General features: G+C 50.9%; 1 protein-coding gene across 2 annotated transcripts in view; it reads right to left on the bottom strand.

Annotated features, from left to right (window-relative positions):
- GTF3C1 (general transcription factor IIIC subunit 1) overlaps positions 1–22,100 on the bottom strand; it is a 74,660-nt gene that overhangs the window by 28,017 nt on the left and 24,543 nt on the right. For both annotated transcript variants that reach the window (XM_055339472.1, XM_055339470.1), the window contains 11 exons: positions 15,347–15,514; positions 13,266–13,381; positions 11,890–12,196; positions 11,046–11,275; positions 8,483–8,619; positions 7,255–7,408; positions 4,636–4,739; positions 3,208–3,389; positions 1,471–1,746; positions 1,049–1,194; positions 304–401 (listed from right to left, as the gene is read on the bottom strand). In XM_055339472.1, the coding sequence (XP_055195447.1) occupies positions 304–401; positions 1,049–1,194; positions 1,471–1,746; positions 3,208–3,389; positions 4,636–4,739; positions 7,255–7,408; positions 8,483–8,619; positions 11,046–11,275; positions 11,890–12,196; positions 13,266–13,381; positions 15,347–15,514 (1,918 nt within the window). The remainder of the gene's footprint in view (positions 1–303; positions 402–1,048; positions 1,195–1,470; positions 1,747–3,207; positions 3,390–4,635; positions 4,740–7,254; positions 7,409–8,482; positions 8,620–11,045; positions 11,276–11,889; positions 12,197–13,265; positions 13,382–15,346; positions 15,515–22,100) is intronic.

The raw sequence follows: 22,100 nt of genomic DNA on the forward strand, positions 1-22,100 counted from the left end.
AGGGTTGATTTAGAAAGTACAAGTAGCAAAAGGGAAAAAACACCCCAACACTTGCAGTCTTTATCAACAGATTGTACTTTAAAAGAACCCTGAAGTTAGTAATAAAATTTATCAGCCTGCACCTCATTCCTCCTGTGCTTTATCCAGAAGGCTTGCAGGGCTGCTGAATTAACGAAAACCTCATGTCAGTGCGATCTGGCAGGCAGAACGCTTTCCTCTTCCTGGTGACGATCATTCAGAACCCTAACTTGGAGGAGCCTGCTAGGACCCTTGGCCAGTCTGTGTCAGTTCTGGGGAACTCACCTCTTGTATAGAAGTTGCTGCCGGATGGACCTGGGCAGAAAGCGAATCAGCGTGTGCTTCTTCAGAGGGTCATTCAGAAACTCCTCAAGGTTGTCTACCTAAGGGGTCATTTTCAGGATCAGCTCATCCACAAGGCCAAGGTCCATTTTAAGAATTGTGAAAACACACACGCTACTCTTTTCTGGGCAACAGTGTCTCTGACACTTTCTCCTTTTCTGTATTTGCCAAATTTCTAAAAACATACTTTATTGTTACAATTATTTGGGTCTTTCAATCTATCTGATTGATCTAACTGTAAGAACAAGTTTATCAAGTATTTCCTTTGACCCACCAGACAACCATTCATCTAGCTCTATCTATCCATCCTGTCTATCCTCCCTCCCTCCCTACCCATCCATCCTTCCTTCTTCTCATCCATCCACCCATTCATCTACCCATCTATTCACCTACCTACCCATCCCATCTATTCATCTATCCCATCATCTCTCTCCATCATCTATCCTTCCTTCCTTCAATCCATCCACTCAACCATCTATCCATCCATCCATTTATCCATCCATCTAATCTGTCTATCCTCCCAATTTCCTTCCATCCATCTATCCTCCCACCTATCCTTCCATCCATGCACCTATGTATCCAGACAAATGTAAGTCTGGAAGTATTTTCCCTTGATTGGGTGAATGCAGGTTCTCTGGCCTGGAGCTGGGGGACTGGCCCCCACAAGAGGCCCAGGAGTCATTAGTACCTTGTAACTGACTTGCACAATCTGAACAAAGATGGAGAGGGGCAGGCAGAGGAGAATGTCACTGACGAGAGCCCAGCCAAAGCCAAACTCGTTGTGGATTGGGATGGGAGGGACATAGCGTTTCCAGGAGGCTTCTTCCACATAAACTAGGAGAGAATCGGAGTCAGTGCTGCCGGCAGGGTCCCAGTCACAATGGTGCCATGACATTATCCCAGGAGGTCCTGATTCCCTCTCGCCACCAACTCAGGCAGAACCCCACTTGACAGGCAGGAGACCCACAGATTCAGGGAGTCTAGGTTATAAATTATTTGGATCAGGACACCATAGGGATGCAGCCGATTCAGATGATAAGAATAAGGAAGCATCATGATTCTCCTCCGGACACCACCGTGGCCTGCCTGCCTGCCTCAGAAGCACCTTACCTTTCTCCGTGGGGAGCTCCACTTCGGTCTCCATGAGGGTTATTTCTTGGTAGTCCTTGCGTGGGGCATCAGAGGAGGCTTCCAGGTCACTTCGGGAGGGCAGGACTCTCACCCTGCTTGGTTCCTGCCTCCCTATTCTTCTTGAACTGCCGGGGCCTGGCTTGACCCCCGGGTAGGTGACAGGATGCCCGTAGATTAGGTACCACAGAAACATGTGTATTGCCCGCAGGCGAGGCATTTTGGGCAGAAACCCTAGAGAACGGCCGAGTCCTGGAACTGAGGCGAGAGCGGGAAGGGCAATCCTTAAGAACTTCCAGATTCACTTCAGTTCAAGCCACTCGAAGACTATAAAGTGCCACTATGTCCCAGGTGCCAGGGATATAGCAAACCTTCTTATTCTCATGGAACTTACCTTCCAAGGCAAAGGGCAGACGATAACAAGATACCTAACACTGAATATCAGATGAATTAGCTGGAGCAGAAAACAGAGTGAGGAAGGGGGAGGAAGACTGTTAATTCCATCTAGAGGAAAAGTGAAGTCCCCAAGGTGGTGGGAATGGGGGCATGCAGGCACCTGGGGACGTGCACCCCGGAGCAAATGCAAGGTGCCAGAGATGTGCGTGTGCCTGGCAGGCCTGGTGGATTGCCAGGCTGCCACAGTGACAGGTGCAGCAAGGGAAGAGGAGGGAGCAGCACAGAAGCCGGAGTGTGTTGGAGAAGGCCCTGTAGAGGGCCTGACAGACCTCCACATGGGCCCCCTGGCTTGATAGGCCTGTGCAAAATATCCCTGAATTAGGTTCTTTGAAAGCATCTTCTTTGTTGACACAAATGAAGTATTCCTTGGCTTTCCCCAGGAGAGAAGACAGGTCAAAGAACAAGAAGCCATAGAAGCAGCAGGGCCAGGGCAAGTGGCCAGAAGGCTGTCCTCCATCGCCATGCCCCCCTAAAGAACACACTCATCGTCTTGTCTGTGCAACCTTGGGTGCCCCTTGGGTGCTGTTGAGCTGCACCTGCTCCTGCCTGGATCTCTCCCTCAGGCTGCACTTCCTAACCACGAGAGCCTGAAGGCAGGCCATGCTGTTGTGACTGGGTACATAGAGACGGAGGTCACACAAATTGCCTCTTCTACCTGGGATCCCAGGTCTGCTATGCCGTGTGCCACACCAGGACATGGTTTGTGCCTGCCAAGTCACCTCTGCCCTCCTCTGCCAACATGCATGGTTGTGGCCAGGGGAGGAGCAAAGCCCCCCTGGCCATCTGTACTTGCCCCACACACGTTCATGTCAGAGCAGCCCGGTGGGGGCCCAAGGAGGCAACCCCGTCAGATAACAGACTGAGAAAATTATACAAGCGTTCAAACCCCTCAGTGACTATAACTATCAGAAGCTTTGAGGTCAGGAGAGACAGAGGTTTTCTGTGGCTGAAAGGATATTCCAGCCAAAGGATACTGAGCAGAGGAATTCATCTTTGTGACCAATTCCTTGCATTAGGATCCAGCCCAGTTTCATCTGAGTCTCCTGACAGCCTTGTGAGGTATGCTGGGCAAGAATCATGCCCACTGTGCAAATGGGGACTTTGAAGCCAGCGAAGGTCATGTGACCAGCCCCACGTGACCCAGCTAGTGATTCTTTGGACTACAGCCCAGTGCTACAAGGTAGAACAGCAAGTCACTCAAACATCATCATACAGACAACCAATGACACATCACCGGACGTTGATGAGGGGCTGCTTCTTTACCTACGACAGGGTTATAGTTTTTCAGCTGGGTGATGCCCATTTTCTCATCAGTTTTCTTCACCCGTCCACTTTCTGGTTTAGAGGAAGCATTTGGCTCAGAGTCTCCTGATCCACTCGGACCCTCTTTTCCTTCACTTTCTTCTTCAACTTCTTGAGGTGCTGGAGGCTGGGGTACTTTAATCCTGTAGTTCAAATACAAGATTGATAGCATGTTGGAATGAGGACTCGGAGAAAGGAAAGGGTTTGCCTTGGTGAATCAGATGAAGCCACTTGGCCCTAGAGTTTCAACTTAACTTGCCTGGAGAAACCAAGCAGATGATGTGAATGAATAAAATGCATCAGGTCATTTGGGAGATAATTTGGGGGAGACAGGGGCTGCAGTAACCCGCAGAGTATACATGCCCACCTACAGGGCAGTTGCTATCTTGTAAGGCAGCCCAATGGGCTGGGTCTTCTAACACTTTCAGAAATGCCAGAGATCGGGGGTACCTGGGGGTGGCTCAGTGTGTTAAGTGTCCAACTCGTGACTTCGGTTCAGGTCATGACCCAGGGTCACGAGATCAAGCCCCACATCAGGTTCTGTGCCCAGTGGGGAGTCTCCTGGAGATTCTCCTTCTCTTTTTCCCTCTGCCTCTACCCCTGCCCACTCTCTCTCAAAAATAAACAAATCCTAAAAAAAAAAATAATTAAAAATAAATAAAGTGCCAAAGATCAGGAACTAATATGAAATCAATCAGTAACTGGTTCGAAGTACATAAGCTCTGCAGTCTGCATGGAGCCCTGTGCCTGCCCGTTGGCCACCTCCAGTTTAAGCCCAGCTAAGAATTTCTCCCCCCCCCCCCCTGAGTTTTCTCAGTCTGTGAGATGGTTTACAAACAAAATTAGAGAAGACCGCAGAAAGGCAACTAGACTCATTTTGAGCCATTAGGAGACTGGGTGAGCTTCACACTTCACAGGGCCCATGATTCAGAGAGCTCTGTCGACACCATTAGGCAGAGGAGAATGAAGAACATTAGGACTTTTTTTCTCCTTAAAAATCCAGAAACTAAAAAAAAAAAAAAAAAAAAAAAAAAAATCCAGAAACTGAGGGCACCTGGGTGGCTCAGTCAGTTAAACGTCTACCTTCAGCTAAGATCATGATCCCGGGGATGGAGCCCCATGTCAGGCTCCCTGATGACCTGAGCTGAGCACCAAAGGCGGGGAGCGAGGGAGCCTGGTTCTCCCTCTGCCTCTGGTTGTGCTCCCTCCCTCTCAAAAAAAAATAAAATCTTAAAAAAAAAAAAAAAAAGCTAGAAATTGCTCCTAAACCAGTGAATCCACTGATCTCACATGAGTATAAACAAAAGGTGTGTGTGGAAACTGCTACAGATAGAGATATGAAGACCCAGGCGGTTTCCTTGTGGATTCCTATGGGGTACTGCCACTTGCCTGTTTGCTGTGCTGGAATTGGAGATCCGGAAACGGACCTGCTCAATGGCACTTCTCACCAGAGGGTCATTCTGGTCCATGGACGGGTGCACAACCAGATCCACCTGTGGAGGGAGAGGTCAGAGTGTCCCAAAAGGGCAGAGGAGGAGCTGAGGGAGAGCCAGCTCTAGAACACGGTACCTCGGAGCAACCCTGCTGATACTTTTCATTAACATTTCCAAGAGATGTCTGAGACTGAAGCAAAAAAGCATTACTGAACAGTTGGCCATTACAATTTCTGGCGTCAAAATCCCTTGAGTTGACTGAGAAAGTTCTGCCATTGGTAATGTGCTGCTCTGTGCTGCTCTGCCCAGGTGAGGAATTTCTGCCCTGGAAACACAGTCCCCTGGGCTGGGCTGTCCTGGCCCCCTAGTCTCCACAGCTACCTAGTGGCACCTTCCTGACACCCCACTGCAGCTATCTGGGAATTTCCCACAGTTGCTCATGAATCCTGAGGGCTTCCATCTGGAAAAGGTAAGCAGCTTTCCTTAATCTCCCCTCGCTGAGAATGCCATCATGGGACTCCTGCCAGGCATGCTTTGAAACCAACTGGCAGAGGATTTAGAGCTGCTTTTGTTATTTTACCTCTTCCAAGGTACTGAAGCTGAACAGTTAGGGGGGTTACCATTTCACGAGCATTATCCAGGGTGATAAACGGAATAGCTTGGTGGAGGTGAGCAGAGGGGTATGGGTGTGGTACCTGGGTGACAGATGGCAGATGCTATGATCATGGCCCCTGGAGAGCCAGACTTTTCTTCTGTCTTTGCCGCTGGCAGGACAGGGCAAGGTAGGGTTTTCTAAACTTGTGACTCTGACCAGCAGGCTTCATGCAGAGAATGGCCCAAGGGGTAGGGCCAATCATAGGAAATGGACATTTGTGCTATGGGGACAATATCCTCCTCTCACACCTTGCCAACTCTTTTGGAATTTTGTGAGGCTCAAATGAGATGCAGTTAGGCAACACCTTGGAGCACTTAAAAGCACAGTGCAAATACAATACATTCCCATCTCCCCACTGGCCACAGCTGAATAGCCAGCCAGCTCACTGCCCAAAGGCCCAGTGGGCAGGGCAGGATGCAGGAGCAAAGGCCAAAGCGGATGCTGCCACATGGCAGCTCCAGTCAACATACCTTCAGGGCATCAGCAGGCAGCCTGCCAGCAGCACGGGCTCTGCGAGCTGGAGAAAATGCTGGTGAGCCACTCAAGCTTATTCTGAAGGCAGATGCACAAAAGTGCAGTCCTTCCCAGCTGCACACACAGGCTACTAGAGCTGAAGTGCTAGTGGCGCTCTGTGGCAAGAGGCCCAGGGCTGGTGCCTTCATTTTTGAGGTCATGCGATTGTTGGTGCTTATGCATGGCACTCTGTTCCCCACCCTCCCCAACACCTCTCCCACCAGACCGCCTAGTGGACACTAGGCTAGACGGGAGGAGTTGGACATAGCTGGACAGCAGATCCCTGTGCTACTCCTAGACTGTGGGAGATTTCCTTGCCTTCATTCACTACTGTCCCAAGAAGGAGGCCACCCCGAAATAACTCCTCTGTGTGACAACAGATATCTAAGGGGCAGCTGCTGAGGGGTGAGGGCTTTTGTCCTTGATGACAGAGCTCAGCACAAAGACCCCCTGCCTGCTGCAGGAGAGGATGTCAGGCTGGTGGGGGGTAGGGGGAAAAGGAGAAGGGCAAGGTCAAGGGGACTCAACAGCAGATATAAAAACTGATAGAGCTGCCAACCTGGAAGGGCTGAAATGGTGTAAGTCATTTCTCATGCTGCTGTTTTTCAAACTTCAAATGTCTCAAAAAAATAAGATAAAGTAAAAAAGCAGAAATGACCTTGTCGGCTTATTAAAGAAGCAAGACATCAAAGCATAGCTTTCTTAAGGCAGAGATTTACAATGCAGCCAGGAAAAAAGGTCAGGCAATTACTAGTGTCTGTCCCCACAGTACCTGCCTTCTGGTCCCAGGGGCCCGGCAGGGCTCTCTCCAATGATTCCAACCCTGTAAAATGTAGGCTTCCGACTATGTGCAGAGCTGCAGAGCTCCAGTTGCTATGGGAATGGGCCCAAACTTTAAATTTTACAGAAACAGATAAACTGAAGGCAGAAGATCTGCTGGTGTGCACTCAGATTATGCCAGCAGTGCGTCTTACCTGAATCACCAACATCACTTCCTTAGGAACGGTTCCCTATGGAACAGATCCTTATGGAAACTCCTTTTGCTGTCCTACTCTGCACCTTCCACCTGTTAACACGTGGCTGAATCTCTGCCAGTGCTGCTCTGCAGAACTTCAATGTCTCCTACTCGCCTTCTTGCCACTCAGGGCAGGCCTGGGGCCTGAACACCTGCTCTAAGGCCTGTGCATGCTGCTCTGAGATCCAAGCGACTTATTCCTCTTTTCGGATTCCAGCCTCCCACGGAAAGCTGGCATGGCCCCTGCTTCCCAGATGAGGAGGCACAATGGGAAATGGGAGTTACTGGCAGCAAAGGAACAAGTGAAATCAGATGAGGACAAGAGGAGCCAGACAAGAAAGCTTCTAATAGTGTGAAGCTGGTGTGGTGGGCATTAGGAGAGCCATGCATACCTTCTTCTTGATGCCATCCTGAATAACCGTAGTCCGATACACTCTCAGGAGACCCTCCTCAGAGAGGTTCCGCACCAAGCGGACGATGGACTTCTTACAGCACTTGGTAGACACGCCTTCTTGCTTCTCCTGATCCATGATCATTTTCTGAATCCTGGGGTGTCAGAAAATAAGTTATATACCCAATCTCAACACAGAAGGCCTTTTTCAACCCAGGCAGCTGAGAGCTACCTAGTGGTACCCAGTGGAAATGGGAGGAGAACTAAAAGGGGAACTCGTCATTGAATGGCTGACTTCTAGAGACACTACAGATCATCTCTCTTGGCGATAAATGAGGTAGCTAAAGACAAGCTGCCACTCACAAGCAGCTGCACATTCTGAGCCTTTTACCAGAAGTAAAGGGAGTTCGTGATTCCTAAAGGGACAGTGAGTGCCGTGATGGGAGATCCTTCTCTACGCTAGTTTTAACTCCCAGACACAGGGATGGTCCAGTATATGGCTGTTGACACTCTCAGGTCTGCAGCTCTTTCTGATTCCTCTCATGTCTTACTGTCTAGAACTTACTGAGTCACTACGTGATGTTTCCAGACCACCAATCACTGGATGGCAGGGCCAGAAGGACATTAGGAGTGTCCAACCAAACCCCTCACTGCACAGATAAGGGGATGCAGGCAGCACTGTCTGCACATGGTCCCCCAACCCCTAGTTAGAGAACTGGGGTGAGGCTCCTTCTAACTGAGCGGCTTTGACGCTGGGTGCCAGGAAGATGCCGCCTTGGAGGCGGTGATGACAGTGGGTTAGAAGGACCCCACTGAAGTGCAGAGGTTCACCCCAAACACACAAGTAAGTCCTACCTGCATCTCTGTGTTTTTGCTTTCACATCAGACTGCGTTTGAACAAAAGCTTCCATATGGAAGTAAAAGCTGTTTACGAGCTGATGCATATTGGCTGCCTAAGTTTCTTCTCCAAGGCAAGAGAGGTGCCCTGCACTTTCCTGACTTCCACTTCTTCCCCAGTCACTCTCCCTGTTTAGTGCTTCTATGTTCCTCAATGTCTACACTTTCCAAATTGCTAGAACAAGTGCTAAACCCTTCCTACCACACAGCGATGCCGTGAGAATCTATAGAACAGAGGAAGACTCAGAGGCCTCTTGGTCATTTCTGTGGCTTGTGATAATGACCTGGCCTGAAATGTGCTGTTAGTGCAAGACAGACAGATGGCTCCTTACGTGAATAAGCTCTCGATTAAGCGCAGGTTGGTAACAGCTTCTATGATCAGGTTCCTGCGTTTGAGCAACCGGTAAGTTTCGTGGGGTTTGTCTTGGCCTGGGCCATGCTTCCCTGCCTTCTGCGAACTGCTGCTCTCCTAGAATGGGGGACAGAGAGAATAAGAACACAATGGGCTCAATAAAGTCAGGGGGCCACCTTTCCCCCAGGTGTGTCTTGCCTCTTTAGGCAATTTCCATGACCATGTTTCAAGAAACAAAGTCAAGAGGGCTAGCTCTCTCTCTGGGAATACAGGATAGAAGCAGAGATGGGCTTCTGGGGTCAGGTAGTTGTCCCTAGGTGCATTAAGATGTGTGCCGGGATCCCTGGGTGGCGCAGCGGTTTAGCGCCTGCCTTTGGCCCAGGGCACGATCCTGGAGACCCGGGATCGAATCCCACGTCGGGCTCCCGGTGCATGGAGCCTGCTTCTCCCTCTGCCTATGTCTCTGCCTCTCTCTCTCTCTATCTTTCTCTCTGTGTGACTATCATAAATAAATAAAAATTAAAAAAAAAAAAAGAAGATGTGTGCCAAATGAAAGACAAAGGGAGAAGAGAGCGAAGAGTGCTCTCTCTCCCATTCCTGCCAAAATGCCCATGGTTCTCTTCATAGCTCCTGTCTTCTAAGAGCTTCTGTGAAACTGTTACATCTGCCCTTGGATCCCGTCTGTTAAAGCCCCTGCATGTCCCCTGAGGGAAGGGAAATCCTGACTCCAGTACAGTCCTTGCAAATCACGTGCCACAAATGGGCACCCTGTGGTGGCCTAGGCCCTCCTTTGCTGGATGCCCTCCTCACTTGGAGAGGTGCTTTCAGGAGAACGAGAATGAGCTTGAGGAGGCTACTCGCAGCTGGTTGTCAGGACAGCCAGCCCCAGATCACTTCCCTGCTGGGCTGGGGCTTAGGAAGACACACAGTTCTTTCCTGAAAGGGGACCAGCTCAAAAGCATTCAAGATTCATGGAAGGGCCCAGGAGAAAGACCTCTGTGCTCTCCTGCACTATACAGCAAACATTCTGGAGGGCAGCCGAGTGACGGGGATGCTAGAGTACAAGGTGAAGAAACATGTTTTGCCAATGGCCCTCCAGATGTGGCGTTCACGGCATCTTCTCAGCACGATGCAGAAAGAAGGTCAGCATTCTGCAGTTACTTTGGGAACAGATTTCTAAAGGAAGAGAAAGAGCTGAGCCAGGCAGCAAGCAAAGGAATCCTAGGGCCTGGAGGGAACATGTGTGCCGCTGGAGACAGGTGAGCATAATCCAAAGGTACAAAGAGGGTGAGGGTGTGAGCAGGGCAGGCAGGCCCTCTAGAACCTATTGGGACCCACCTGCTGGTAGGCCCAGCTTCTTCAGTGACACAGTACCAACCATGACTTGAGAAGTTACGGCATCCAAAGACTAGGAAGGAGCTCAAAGTTTCTAGAAAAATCCACAGAAAACCTTTGCACCCCATGCCCCCCCCCCAATTGCTTCTGTTGTAGGGGTGGTACCAAAAGCACAGGCCTCCACACCAAAAAGGGAGAAGCAAGGCAGGAGGAGCTCCACACACATGGGATCTTATCCTCACTTTGCATTCACTGAGAAGGCAAGTGGCTCGTTCCCTAGGGGCCTCCCCTGTCTCGTCCTGACATCCATCTCACAGGGGTGTTGTGAGGCCTCAATGAAAGAGCAGGAACAGCATCTAAAGCTGCCCCAATCACAACTGTGCCCTGTGCTGAGTGCCTCATCCTCTGACGGCGTGCTTCTGAAGTGCAGGAGGTGACACTGGTGGTTTCTGAGGCATGCTCAAGTGACACAGGACAGCATAAAGGGAACCAAATCACATAATGAGAACGGTACTCCTGTGTCAATTCCTTTTTAATCCTTCTAATTACACTGATGAAAAGCATTTGATTCTATTGGGTCTTGAATGCTGTGACACTCAACAGTATCTGGCCAGAATGTACTGAACAGTTTCAGGTTTGTCTGTTTTGTAATCACCTCCCTTTCACAGCAGATGATACTGGCCTTTCATCTAAGGTGGGGCTTCTCAACATTAGCACCATTGACATTTGGGGCTGGATAATTCTCTCCTGTGGGCTGTCCCTGCACATTCTAAGAGATTAAGCAGCACCCCTGGCCTCCACCTACTAGACACCAGTGGTCCCCTGTCCCCTAGTTGTGACCAGGAAAAATGTTTCCTCCAGACACTGCCAGATGTCCCCTGGGAGGCTAAATCGGCCTAGAATGGGAATAACCACTAATCTAACCTAAACAAATTTTCCCTACAAAATCAACTTAAGTAAAAAGAGCAAGTTGTTGAGAATTAAAAGACTATGTAAACAATGCTGATGCTTTCCAGCTGGGCAGAAAGGTGGTATGTGGAGGAGCACTAGCCCACTGTCTGGCACAGAGCACTCAGCACACAGTACTCTTACCATTATTGATTTTGTTGTTGTTGTTGCTGGGATTCTTACGCACAGAACTGAGAAGGCCAAGGTCCTTGCCATAGGCCCTTGCCAGAGAAAAGGCACTCCCCACTGTGAGCACTCACCTTTGTGTTTTCATGCCTGACCTCTTCAATCACGGTCATGTCACCACTACTATTCCTCATGCGGTGGGAGCCAAAGGACATGCTGGAGGTGCTGGTGTCCTGCACGGAGGTGCTGGTGTCCTGGAGGCTGTCCCTGCCGGCAGAGCTCTGGCAGGCTTTCTCCTCAGCCGCTCCTAGGGAGGAAGGCAGCTGCTTCTTCAGTGGGTGGGCGTTTACGACCTTCCAGCCACCTGCAGTGGAGGGGCGGGAGGGGCATGAATGAATTGTGGCCTCATCAGGGGACAGAGAGGAGGGCACTAACACTCAGCAGCCAGACCAGACCCACGCAGGCCCAGGGTTTCACTTGGTCAGTTTGAGGACTAGGGTGGAGGGCCAAGTGAGCAGTGTTGGGGCCCCTTCCCGCCCCACAACCCCATTTAGCTAGACACCAGATTTGCAAACTGGTCATAAGCTCCACCCAGCGCATGTTTTAAAAAGTCTGTAATTAACCTAAAGCCTCAAAGGCTCCTCAGATCACTAGAGGGAAGGGGACAGCGGAAGTTTACTGGATCTCATTCCTTTACTAGTAAAAATACAACAAAATGAACTGAACGTTTGCCAAGGAGATCAGACTTGCAAGCAGCCAAGAGACAGACGTTTCCTCCAAACTAATGATTATGTGATCACGTGACACCAACAGGTCCCCAGTTAGGACAGCACAAAGAGATCCTCAAGTGTCTGCTGAACGAACGGGCTATTTTCTCAAGATCCCCAGAGCAAGGTGGGATTGGCAGAGCTTAGATCGAGGGCAACACCCTCTGCCAGCCTTGCCCACCTTCCCTCCAGCCCCCAGAGCACTCCTTACCCTTTGCTGACATGGAGTGATGAGGCTGTGTCCTGAGACTGGAGTTCAAGCTGGCTTTCCCGTCACTCTGGGATGCTCTCCCTTTCTTCTTGCCGCTGCTCTCCTCCTCACTGTCTGACTCAGAAAGGAAGGTGTCTTCCCCTTCAGGCACGAGTGATTCCTCCTGAATGGAGGCCAGGCTCACTGTGGTCAGCAGCTGGCTCCGGGCTTTCTCCCTCTTGTACTGCCGGCTTAGATCGCTCTCTTCTGCAAACACGCAGGAGATGTACTTGGTGGTCCGCTGCCGCCCTTCATCTTCCATGAACCCCTGGAGGGGGGAATGAGATGTGTTTAATCACGTTTGGAGGGTGCTGCAACTCTCAGGTATGCAGGTGAGCTGGGGGCTGTGGTGTCTGCATCCTGATCTTTCCTGCACCTCTTGCCACCACCCGGGCTCTGTGTCAGCCCCACTGGTGTTCCCTCACTGTCCTGTCTGGTCACCTCTCGCATGCTGCTTCCACAGGCCTGTCGGGAGATGGGTTTCCAAACTGCCATCCTGAATGTGTGTCTGTTCTATGGGACTGTGAGCTCCTTGAGGGTTGGGTCCTCACTTGGTCCTTCCCCATCTCATTTGTGCTTGGCACAAGACTAGGCCCACAGGCAATGGTTAGTGAGCAGTGAGTGTTAACTGTGTAGGATTCTAGGATTTAGAACTGTTGCCACGGACTGGAGGTCACCAGCTCCATGCAGCCACTGCCTTAGGGACAGAGGATGGGACCATCATCAACCCACACTTCTTATCTTCCAAAACAGGGGAAAGGCGCTCTCTTGGCTCTTAATGGCAGGAAGAACAACATCTTCTATGTGTCAAGCTCATGCCAAGGCACATGCCAAGCACTCTGCAATCATTAGCTCAACTGTAATCCTGCCTTCCAACAAAATGGCCAAAATGTTGGCAAGAAGAGAGGGAAGGATATGGGCTGGAAGGAATGTAGGCAATGCCGAAAGGAGACCTGCAGACACGTACAGTTGGCCGTCCACTGTCCCCAGGAGCCAGGCAAGTGATGAGAGAGAAAGAGGCCTGAGTAGGGGTCCAGGCCCCTGGGCAGCACCTGCTTTGACTGAAGGGGCAGTGAGAGGCTAGCCAGCTTCCTTGGAGGCCCCACACAGTTGTGTGCCCCCTGTAGCCACATCTCCTGCTACAGTGCTGAAGACTCATTCAGTTTTTGAAAAGTGAAAACCAACAAAAACCAGCATCAAGGAGACATGACATGCCTGTGGGCAGCCACCTGCGACTGAGGCCTACAGCGTCTCCTGAGTGGCTGAGACAGCCCTTGGCTATCACGCTGTGCGCAGACCCAGAGACAATGGAGCCTGCAGATGACTCATGATGTTACCTTGACAACCTTGAATCTCTGAAGAAGGCGACACAGCATTCTTGCTTCCAGCTTTCCCACATTCATAGCCACTCGGATTTCAGCTTGGGAAATTCCTTTCGTGCCTCTGCGCTCAACTGTGGGAAATAATATAATGTGTAAACCTCAGCCCCTGAAAAGGAGCCCTCCCACTCTAAACAAATCCACTCCTGCCACCCCCGTTAAGCACAGACTCCATCAATATGGCGAAACCAACACGCAGAAAAGAATCAGTATTTCCTCTCCCTCCCCTACCAAGAACCTCTGAACATTCCTTCCAAAAGCTAATTCTTCAGGCTGCCTCCTCCCTGTTAGAACAGTAAGTGGCAAGTGACAGGCTGCGGATGTACTCAGCTCCGCTGACAGTGCTTTTGCCTCTTCCATGTGGACTTTTCCAGATACATGAAACGGATTTTCTTTTTGGTTTCTAATAGTTTTTAGTTAAGAACTTTTCTCATTTCCCCGCTGTCTCGGCAGACGCAGAGGCATTCCGAACACCAATCTGGCAGTGTCCCGTACAGATGCCTGCCGGCGGGCTAGGGGAAAGAGTGTGCTGGGCCCTGCGGTAAGCAAGCAGCAGACGCCTGTGCTCTATTATCTGCACCGTCCACTCTGTCAGCTCCTGCCCTGCTACATGATGTCACCACTCAGTGCTGCTACTGTAGATGCCTCAAAGAAGCCCTTTTGAATTTACTCAAAGGCTCCGGGACTAGGAACTCTAGGATGGAGCCTGGTGGGCGTGGGGGCAGACGTAGCAGGGGGTCTCCCCAGGAAAGTGCACAAGCCACAGGACGGGCTTTGCAGCAAAGCTCTCTTGTTCAGAAATAGATTCCCCTTTATTGCTGCATCACACACTTGAGGCTGCCAGGTACAAGCCATCTGGATAAAGGAGGTCTTGCAGTGTTGTATGGGCATAAAAATAAACATCAGAATGAAAGGGGTGGTGGTGGTAACTGGGTGGCTCAGTTGGTTACGAGTCTGACTCTTGATTTTAGCCCAGGTCATGATGTCAGGGTTGTGAGATCAAGGCCCATGTTGGGCTCCACAATGGCACGGAGCCTGCTTAAGATACTCTCCCTCTGCCTCTCCTTCACCAGGGGCACATGTGCACTCTCTCTCAAAAAAAAGAACCAAAGAGAGGACCAGGATGTATCACTATATTGAACCAGTAACATGCTCATAGTAGGCACAAAAGGGTTAAGGGTAGCTTTTCCCAAACTGTGTTTGGAGGAACCCATTTGGAGTGATATTAAGAGCTGATAAAGGGCAGCCCAGGTGGCTCAGCAGTTCAGTGCCACCTTCAGTCCAGGGCCTGATCCTGGAGACCCGGGATCGAGTCCCATGTTGGGCTCCCTGCATGGAGCCTGCTTCTCCCTCTGCCTGTGTCTATGCCTCTCTCTCTCTTTCTGTGTCTCTCATGAATAAACAAAATCTTAAAAAAAAAAAAACTGATAAAAAATGCCAAAAAGCCCCTCAAAAGGCTATGTTGATTCACCAGCATGGCTTCGTACCAGCTGCTGACTCGCAGCCCGTGGCCACTGCACTCCCTCTTCTGTCCTCCTCCCCACAGGGACCTGCAGCCACCCTGTCTATGGCTCTGGGTCACTGCTGTCTTACATGGATCCCAGGGGGTCTAGGGAAAAGGTGAGGAGTGGGGAGACGAGACTACAGGCCTGCAGTAACTCCAGATCAATTTCAGAAGATGGGAGGTGGTTCTCGAATCTTTGCATTTTAGTATTAACTGATTAGTATTAATCAGTTTTTGAGTGCTTTCCACAGGGGAGGCCCTACACCAATGTTCTGATTCTACTCCTCACTCAGTCCCTCTCATGGGCTAGGGTGTGCATCATGCCCAGTTTACAGATGTGGGAGCCAAGGCTCACGGACCTTGCTAATGTCCTACAGGGTGACTACTCACACTCAGATCTGACCCAAAGCCTGACCTTCCAAGGGAACCAGAGTCTCAACAACATAGCCCTCTCCTTCGACACGTGGACAGCACATCTCTGGGCCCCCAGTGCTCAGGAGCCGCATGTCAGCAGGCGCGCGCACATAGGACCTACTGAGTTCATAGGTCTGCGTGAGCATGTCCCGCTCGTACACGATGTCCACTGGGGGCACTGCCTTAGAGATGACCTCCTCGTCCTCGTCGTCGTCCTGGTCATGGTCATCCTCGACCTTCCGTTTAAATTCCTTCAGCAGCCGGAGGCAGCGTACCATGACATCCGTCCCTAGGAATGCAATGTGGCATATTTTCCAGCAATGAGCAGAACACTGCTGAGGGGGGTGGGGCATAGCTGAGATAGGGACCTGGAGAACAGGCGTACACACAGCATGGAGTTCAGAACGTTTGAAACGGCACATCCTGGGGCACGACACCTGAACATGTCCTCCATACAACCACTTTTTGTTTCCCACATAATTAGTAAACAGGGAAATGCAAATGAGAGGAATAATGAGGCACTGTGTCAGTCCTATTAAATAAACAGCAGCCTTCTCCTGCTCGAGACAAGCTCTGCGACAGGAGGAAGCGGGCCTGTCTGTCCACGCCAGCTTCCCAGCACCCAGCACAGTTCCTGGTGCACAAGCAGTATTGCCGAAAGGGCGAAAGGCAATTTTTCTCCTTTTAAGGGGAGACTGACTACCAAGAAGTTGTGATGGCAGTGTAAACGTGTTCTAGAACCCTATGAGGGCATTGCTGGAAACCTTTCACCAATGATTTCTAGAGTGGGAATTTATTCCAAGAAAACTCCAGAAAGAGGCAAAAGCTGCCAGTATGAAGGGGTCCACACAGCACTCTGTGTGCTAGCTTTTCTGAAGCACACAAACAATGATGCAGGACTAAGTGGTGGTGCACTGACAACAACCACTCTGTGGGCTAGCGCAGGTCTTCAAGCAATCACAATCCGCCCATCACACCCAACCCACGGAAGCACAATATGAGAAAGATAACCAGCCTGTGCTGTGGCTGTACCAAAAGAAAGATACAAAACAAAGCAAAAACATCTCAGCACCTTACTAGTGCAAACCCACCCATTTGATCCTGACAATCCTAGAAAGCATTTTACAGATGGAGAAACTGAGGTACAGAGGAGGCCATGACTGGCCCAAGCTCTCTGGAGCTTGTAAGCAACAGGGGCAAAGGTGCTCAGGTAAGGTCACAGGTCTCCACTGAAGACGAAAGGACCTTGCACTAGGAGGTCCTATGACATACAAGTGTGGTGGCACAATAATGACCCCGCGAGGATGTCCATGCCCTGATACCCGCAACCTGTGACTACATTACCCTCTGTGGCAAGAAGGACATACAGGTGTGATTATGTTAAGGGATGATCTTATCCTGGAGTCTGGGTGGGCCCAATGTCACAGAACCCTTAGGAAGGGAGGCAGGAGGATCAGAGTGAAAGACTAGAAGGTGCTAGGCCGCTGGCTTTGAAGGTGGAGGAGGAGAGCTCGAGCCAAGGAATGCAGGGGGCCTGTACGAACTGGAAATGGCCAGGAACGGATTCTCTCCTGGGGCCCGCAGAAGGAACAAAGCCCTGCCGTCATCGTGATTTTAGCCCTATGACATCCATTCCAGGCTGCCAGAATTGTAAAGCAATAAAGTGGTGCTGCCTGCAGTCACCAAGTCTGCAGTAATTGTTATCGCAGGGACACAGATGGTTTCTCCAACAGGACACCAAGGTGCCTAATCCTGGGTACCAAGGCAAGGGGAGCCATAATAAAGCTGGTCTCTGCTACCCAACGCCTCTTGTATAGGAGCTGTGGCCAGAGGGCCTTCCCTCACACCGAGCATTGCAGACTGGCCTCTGAGCCAGGTCAGGTGCAACACCCCAACTGGGGCAGGGGATCTCATGGAGGACACAGCGTGTGGCTTGTAGGTGAAATTCACAAGCAGTAATGCATGTCAGGGTCCTGAGCTCATCAGGCTTACCTTCAGGGCAGGGTCTGGTCAAGCCTGATCTACCAGAACCCTCCTGGAGGGCAGGCCTGGGGCAAATGGTCACAAAAGTGGGGGCAGCCTGGGAAGTCTTCAGACACCAGCCTGGTGCTGACTTGCCCGCACTCCTCCCAGTGACAGAAAATCCCATTCGTTGAAAATCCCATTTCTGATTTTCAACAGAAGAAACGTGAAGTCACAACACTAGCTTCCTCATGCCTTGGCTCCCCCCATACCTGCCGGGCCCTCTCCTGTTATCCTGCTTCCCACAGCTTTGCCCTTTGCTCAGGGTGCCTGCCCCACCCTCTCCTTCCATTCCTCCCTCCCTAGATGGGAGCCTAACGCAATCAGGAGGAGGGGCATGGCAAGGAGGGGGACCCTTGGACCCATCTGTATGGGTGAAAATTATTTCGAGGCTTGAGTGACCAGAATGGATGTTTCACTGGGGTTTCCTACTAGCAGCCAAGGACCGAGGTACCTACAGCCCGCACACCCAGCACAAAGGCAGAACACCAAACACCAACTCATTCCCCACTGGGTCTTCCCCCTGTCCGCTCTACCCCAGCCCCTCCCAACTCTCTCAACCCCCAACTCGCCTCTCAGACAGTGCCCACAGAGCGACCTACTGCTCCTAATATTACCATTGCTCGAATGCATGCAGTGTCCCAGATACCAATCAAAGCTCTCCATGTGTTATAGAAGCTGATTCTCACCATGGCCTGAGTTGCTGGTGGCCACTATCCTGTTTCACACTTGAGAACCCCAGGAGCTAAGGCATTTGCCCAAACTCCTATTCCTCAGCAAGGGAGGAGCTGGGATTTACCAGACAGTCTGGCTTCCGAGCCCAGGTCCCAAACCTTGAACTACATATGGCCCCTAATTCAAAGGCATCCATATGACCAAGCATAGTGGGTGACCTGGGGCCAGGGACTCTGGCTTCCATGGGAGAGGTGACCCGATGCAGCTAGGGGAGGCAGGCCAGCACGTATCAGCAACAGCCCAGCAATATTTCTTCCATCCCGTCTTAACTGATTAACTTGGTTAATCAGCCAAGGAGAGATACACAGAGCAGTGCTCAACATCAGCACTGATGAGGAAGAGAAAAGCTACTATATACTCATGTGTCCAAAGGGCGAGGAAGGAAATGCCCTCTGGGCCTCCCTAGCTTCTGCTCATGACATCAAGTTGGCACCTGTGCTCACCTATGCTTGGACAGCACTCGATGCCTGTGCCCCCACCCCCAGCCTTGTCCAAATGACCCCCCACTGTCACCTATGCTGCCAGCCAGGGTGGCCAGACCTTCGGAGGAGCATCGGGGCAAAACCTGGGCTCCAGGGTCAGGCAAACACAGGTCATCTAAGCTCCACAACCTCCCATTTCTGAGACTCTGAGGAAATGACTTGGTAGAGCTTTTGGTGTTCAGCTCAGCAAAATGTCTGATGTTCTCCACCTCACACATCAGTGGTGAGATGCTGGAGACAATACACTGAGGCTGGCACGCAGCAGTTGACCCTAACAGCCAGCACTTGTGGTGGGCCGGCACCATGGCATGTACGTTATGTGAGGTGACCCATCAGATCTAACAATCCGAGGCTGGGGGGCCCCTGTAATCCCCGTGACACAGGTGAGTCCCCAGCATCCTTTCAGCGGTGGGTTCGGCTCAGGCGTCTCAGACCGGGCTCAGCATGAGGTAGTTGTGCTTCCAGAAGGCCAGGTAGGACACACATCCAGATGGCTGCCAGTGAGGTTTGGGGCCATGGGGTCTGCAGCTCTGCCCATCCCATGCAGCATGGCTGATTTCTCTGCCATGAATCCCAGCAGCAAGGACTTTCTCCCGGATCCATGAGATGAGTAAACCCTGGATCATTTACCCAAGCTGTGTCTGTCTCTGGTCTTTCTCAAAACACTGATCATGGAAACAGGTCCGTTTCCCCGTGCCGTATCAAATGCACCTTTACTGTGTTAAACCTTGTGTTAGAGAGGTAGCGTGCATGGTGGTTAAGAACCTGGGCTCCTCTGCCAGAGCCGGTGTGCAAACCTAAATGAGCTGGTTGACTTCCCTCAGCCTCGACTGACTTGCCTAGAAACTAAGGAGGTCTAGCCTCATGAGGTTATAGGGAGAACTTTAAGAGATAAGGTAAAGGTGGAGGAGGCAACACTGTGTAGTCGGTGGCTTAGGACTCCAAGAAGCCACTTGGAATTACTTTCACCAGCCTTCTATGCCTTTTCCATAGCTCTGGTTTAACCAGTCTTGGAATTCCAACTTTTATTACTGAAATCCCTCCAGCTTATGTTTGGCTATGTTTAAGGCAATTTTAAGGAGCCTGTACCAGACCACAAGTCAGCAAAAGCCAAAACAGAGGGGCTGGAATGAGATCCTGGTCAGCAGGCATGTGCAGGGTGAACAGAGCCGACTGGTCCATGGGAGCTGGCACCTCAGTGACCTCAGTGACCCCTTCTCAGATGAATCACCTGGCAATGGCAACCACGGGGCCCTGGGTGCAGGGCTTCCTTTCCAGGAAGAAAAGGCAAGGAGAGACAGAACCAGCCAGATGGCTGTACACGTTCTCAGGCATCTTAAAGATATGGTGTGCTAATGTCCACAGTTCCACACAAACCAAGCAGAGTTCTTTTGTGTCAAAGGTCCAAGAAGGGCTCGCCTTGGCATGAAGCAAGAATGGCTTACTGTAAGTATCCTGAAGACCCAGAAAGGAGGAAGGGCAGGAGTGAACCCTTCCCAAACACTCCTAGGCGCACCAGGTACTGTGTTAGATGGTTTCAGAAGCAAATTATCGTGTGGATTCTGCAAGTTGCTGCTGCTGGTTTATGAAAAAGGAAAATAGGCTCAGGGGTCAGTGAGCTGCTGGACCTCTTCTACCGGGCAACCTGACTGGCTTGGAAATTTCTATTTCTATCGGAAAACACTGTCCCCTATAAAGGGAAATCCCGAGCTGCTGTGAAGTGGCACCCACAGCCTGTGTTTCTCACATTCCCAACCTAACAGAGAGGTGCTCTCAATGTGATGAACCCAGGAAAGAACAAAAATAAGACGAGAACAAATGAGCATCATAACATTTGCTCCTGCAAAGTCATCAACAGAGGTAGAGTCCTACTGGTCAACCAGGGAGAAGTTATGTAAACTCTCCCTTCCTGCCACACAAACACACACACACACACACACACACACACACACACCCCTATGGACGTGCCTAGGATGGTCAGTGCTGGAGTGTCATTCGGGGAGTCTAGAAACTGAAATGAGAAGTCAGCCCACAGAGGTAGGAGGTCCTAAGGAGGTAACTTCCAGACATACAGAATTCAGGGCTGTGCTCAGGAATGAAGGAGGGTGCCCACAGCCCATATCCTAGGGTGATAGAACAGGTTAGAAATATGGGCTCTGGGGACCCTCGGGTGGCACAGTTGGGGTTAAATGGCTGACTCTTGGTTTGGGCTTAGGTCATGATCTCAGGGTTAAGAAATGGAGCCCCGCATCGGGCTCCGCGCTCAGCAGAATCTGCTAAGTTTTCTTTTTCCTTCTCCCTCAGCCCCTTCCTGCTCTCTCTCTAAAATAAACACACACACACATACACACAAAGAAAGAAAGAAAGAAAGGAAAGAAAGAAAGAAAGAAAGAAAGAAATAAAGAAAAGAAGAGAAAAGAAAAAAGAAAAGAAAGAAAAAGACACATGGGCTCTGCAGTGTCTCTTTGGTGATAACCTGCCTCTGCCACCTACCAGCTGGATGGCAGAGTGACAAGACCACTCTATGCCTCGGGTCGTTCAGCTACAAAATGGGGACAGAAGAGTATCATCCTCAGAGTGCTCAGGACTGTGTCTGGCAAACAAATAGTGCTCAATAGGTAGCGCTCGCTCCTGCTCTTTTTACAATGATCATTACAGCACAGCCAGGTCACAACCTGGGCTGAAAATATCATATTGCTTGGGGCATTTAATTCAATTTCAAGCATTTGTTCTGGTTTGGACCCAAAAGACATAAAGATGAAGACAGGGTTCTTGCCCTGCAAAGGGTGGTGTCTGAGAGAGAGGACAGGGTGGGGTGGGGTAGGTAGGGGTGGTGGGCAGTCTGCTTGGGTTTCCCAAGCTTCCCACAAGCTAGGGGTTGAGTTCTGGCTCTGTCGTGGCAACCTGCTATCCACTCTGAGCCTCGGGTTCCTCCTCTGTAAAATGGGCATCATTCTAACAGCATGGCTGGACTCACCTGCTGGGAAGGACCAGAGGAGTGACTGTGGGTAAGGGGCTCAGCCTCACAAACTAAGCATACTTCATGCTCCATGATTACAGAGCAAGGAGCCAGCATCCACAGTGCTGGGAAATGATGCAGCATGTGGGGCGAGGCAGGCGAAGGCAGAAACAGGGGACCTGGGGGTGGGATGCTAGAGGTGCTAGAGGACACACCAGAAACGTCCAGGCAGAAGGGATGTAGGCAGAGGAAGGCGAGGGATGCTGGAAGGGTGGGGATGAAGGAGAAGGCTGATTGTAGAAGATTTAGAGGCCAAACAATGGATATTGTGTTTTTTATTTTGTAGACGTGACTTAGTTATTTCTGTGGTGGATGTGGAAGATGGACTAGAGAGAAGGCCAGCAGGAGCCCACATCTTCCTACTCTCCTGCCCCTGTTCTAAGCTAGCCCCACCTTCAGCCCCTGCGCTGACTCAGGCCCCAGGCACTCACTCCCCAACCCCAACCCCTTCCTTCTCTCAGGGAGGAAGCAGACGGCCTTGATTAGAGGCTCACACCTTCTGTGCTCAAACCTCCACACCTGTCCTTCCTCTATGACCTGAGGCAAGGGATCTGTGCTTTGGTTTTCTTATCAGCAGAGAAGAGAGCCCACATAATGGGAGGGCCCAAAGGAGCACA

The sequence above is a fragment of the Nyctereutes procyonoides genome, unplaced genomic scaffold (genome assembly GCF_905146905.1).
Source record: "Nyctereutes procyonoides isolate TBG_1078 unplaced genomic scaffold, NYPRO_anot_genome, whole genome shotgun sequence".
NCBI classification, from domain to species: domain Eukaryota; kingdom Metazoa; phylum Chordata; class Mammalia; order Carnivora; family Canidae; genus Nyctereutes; species Nyctereutes procyonoides.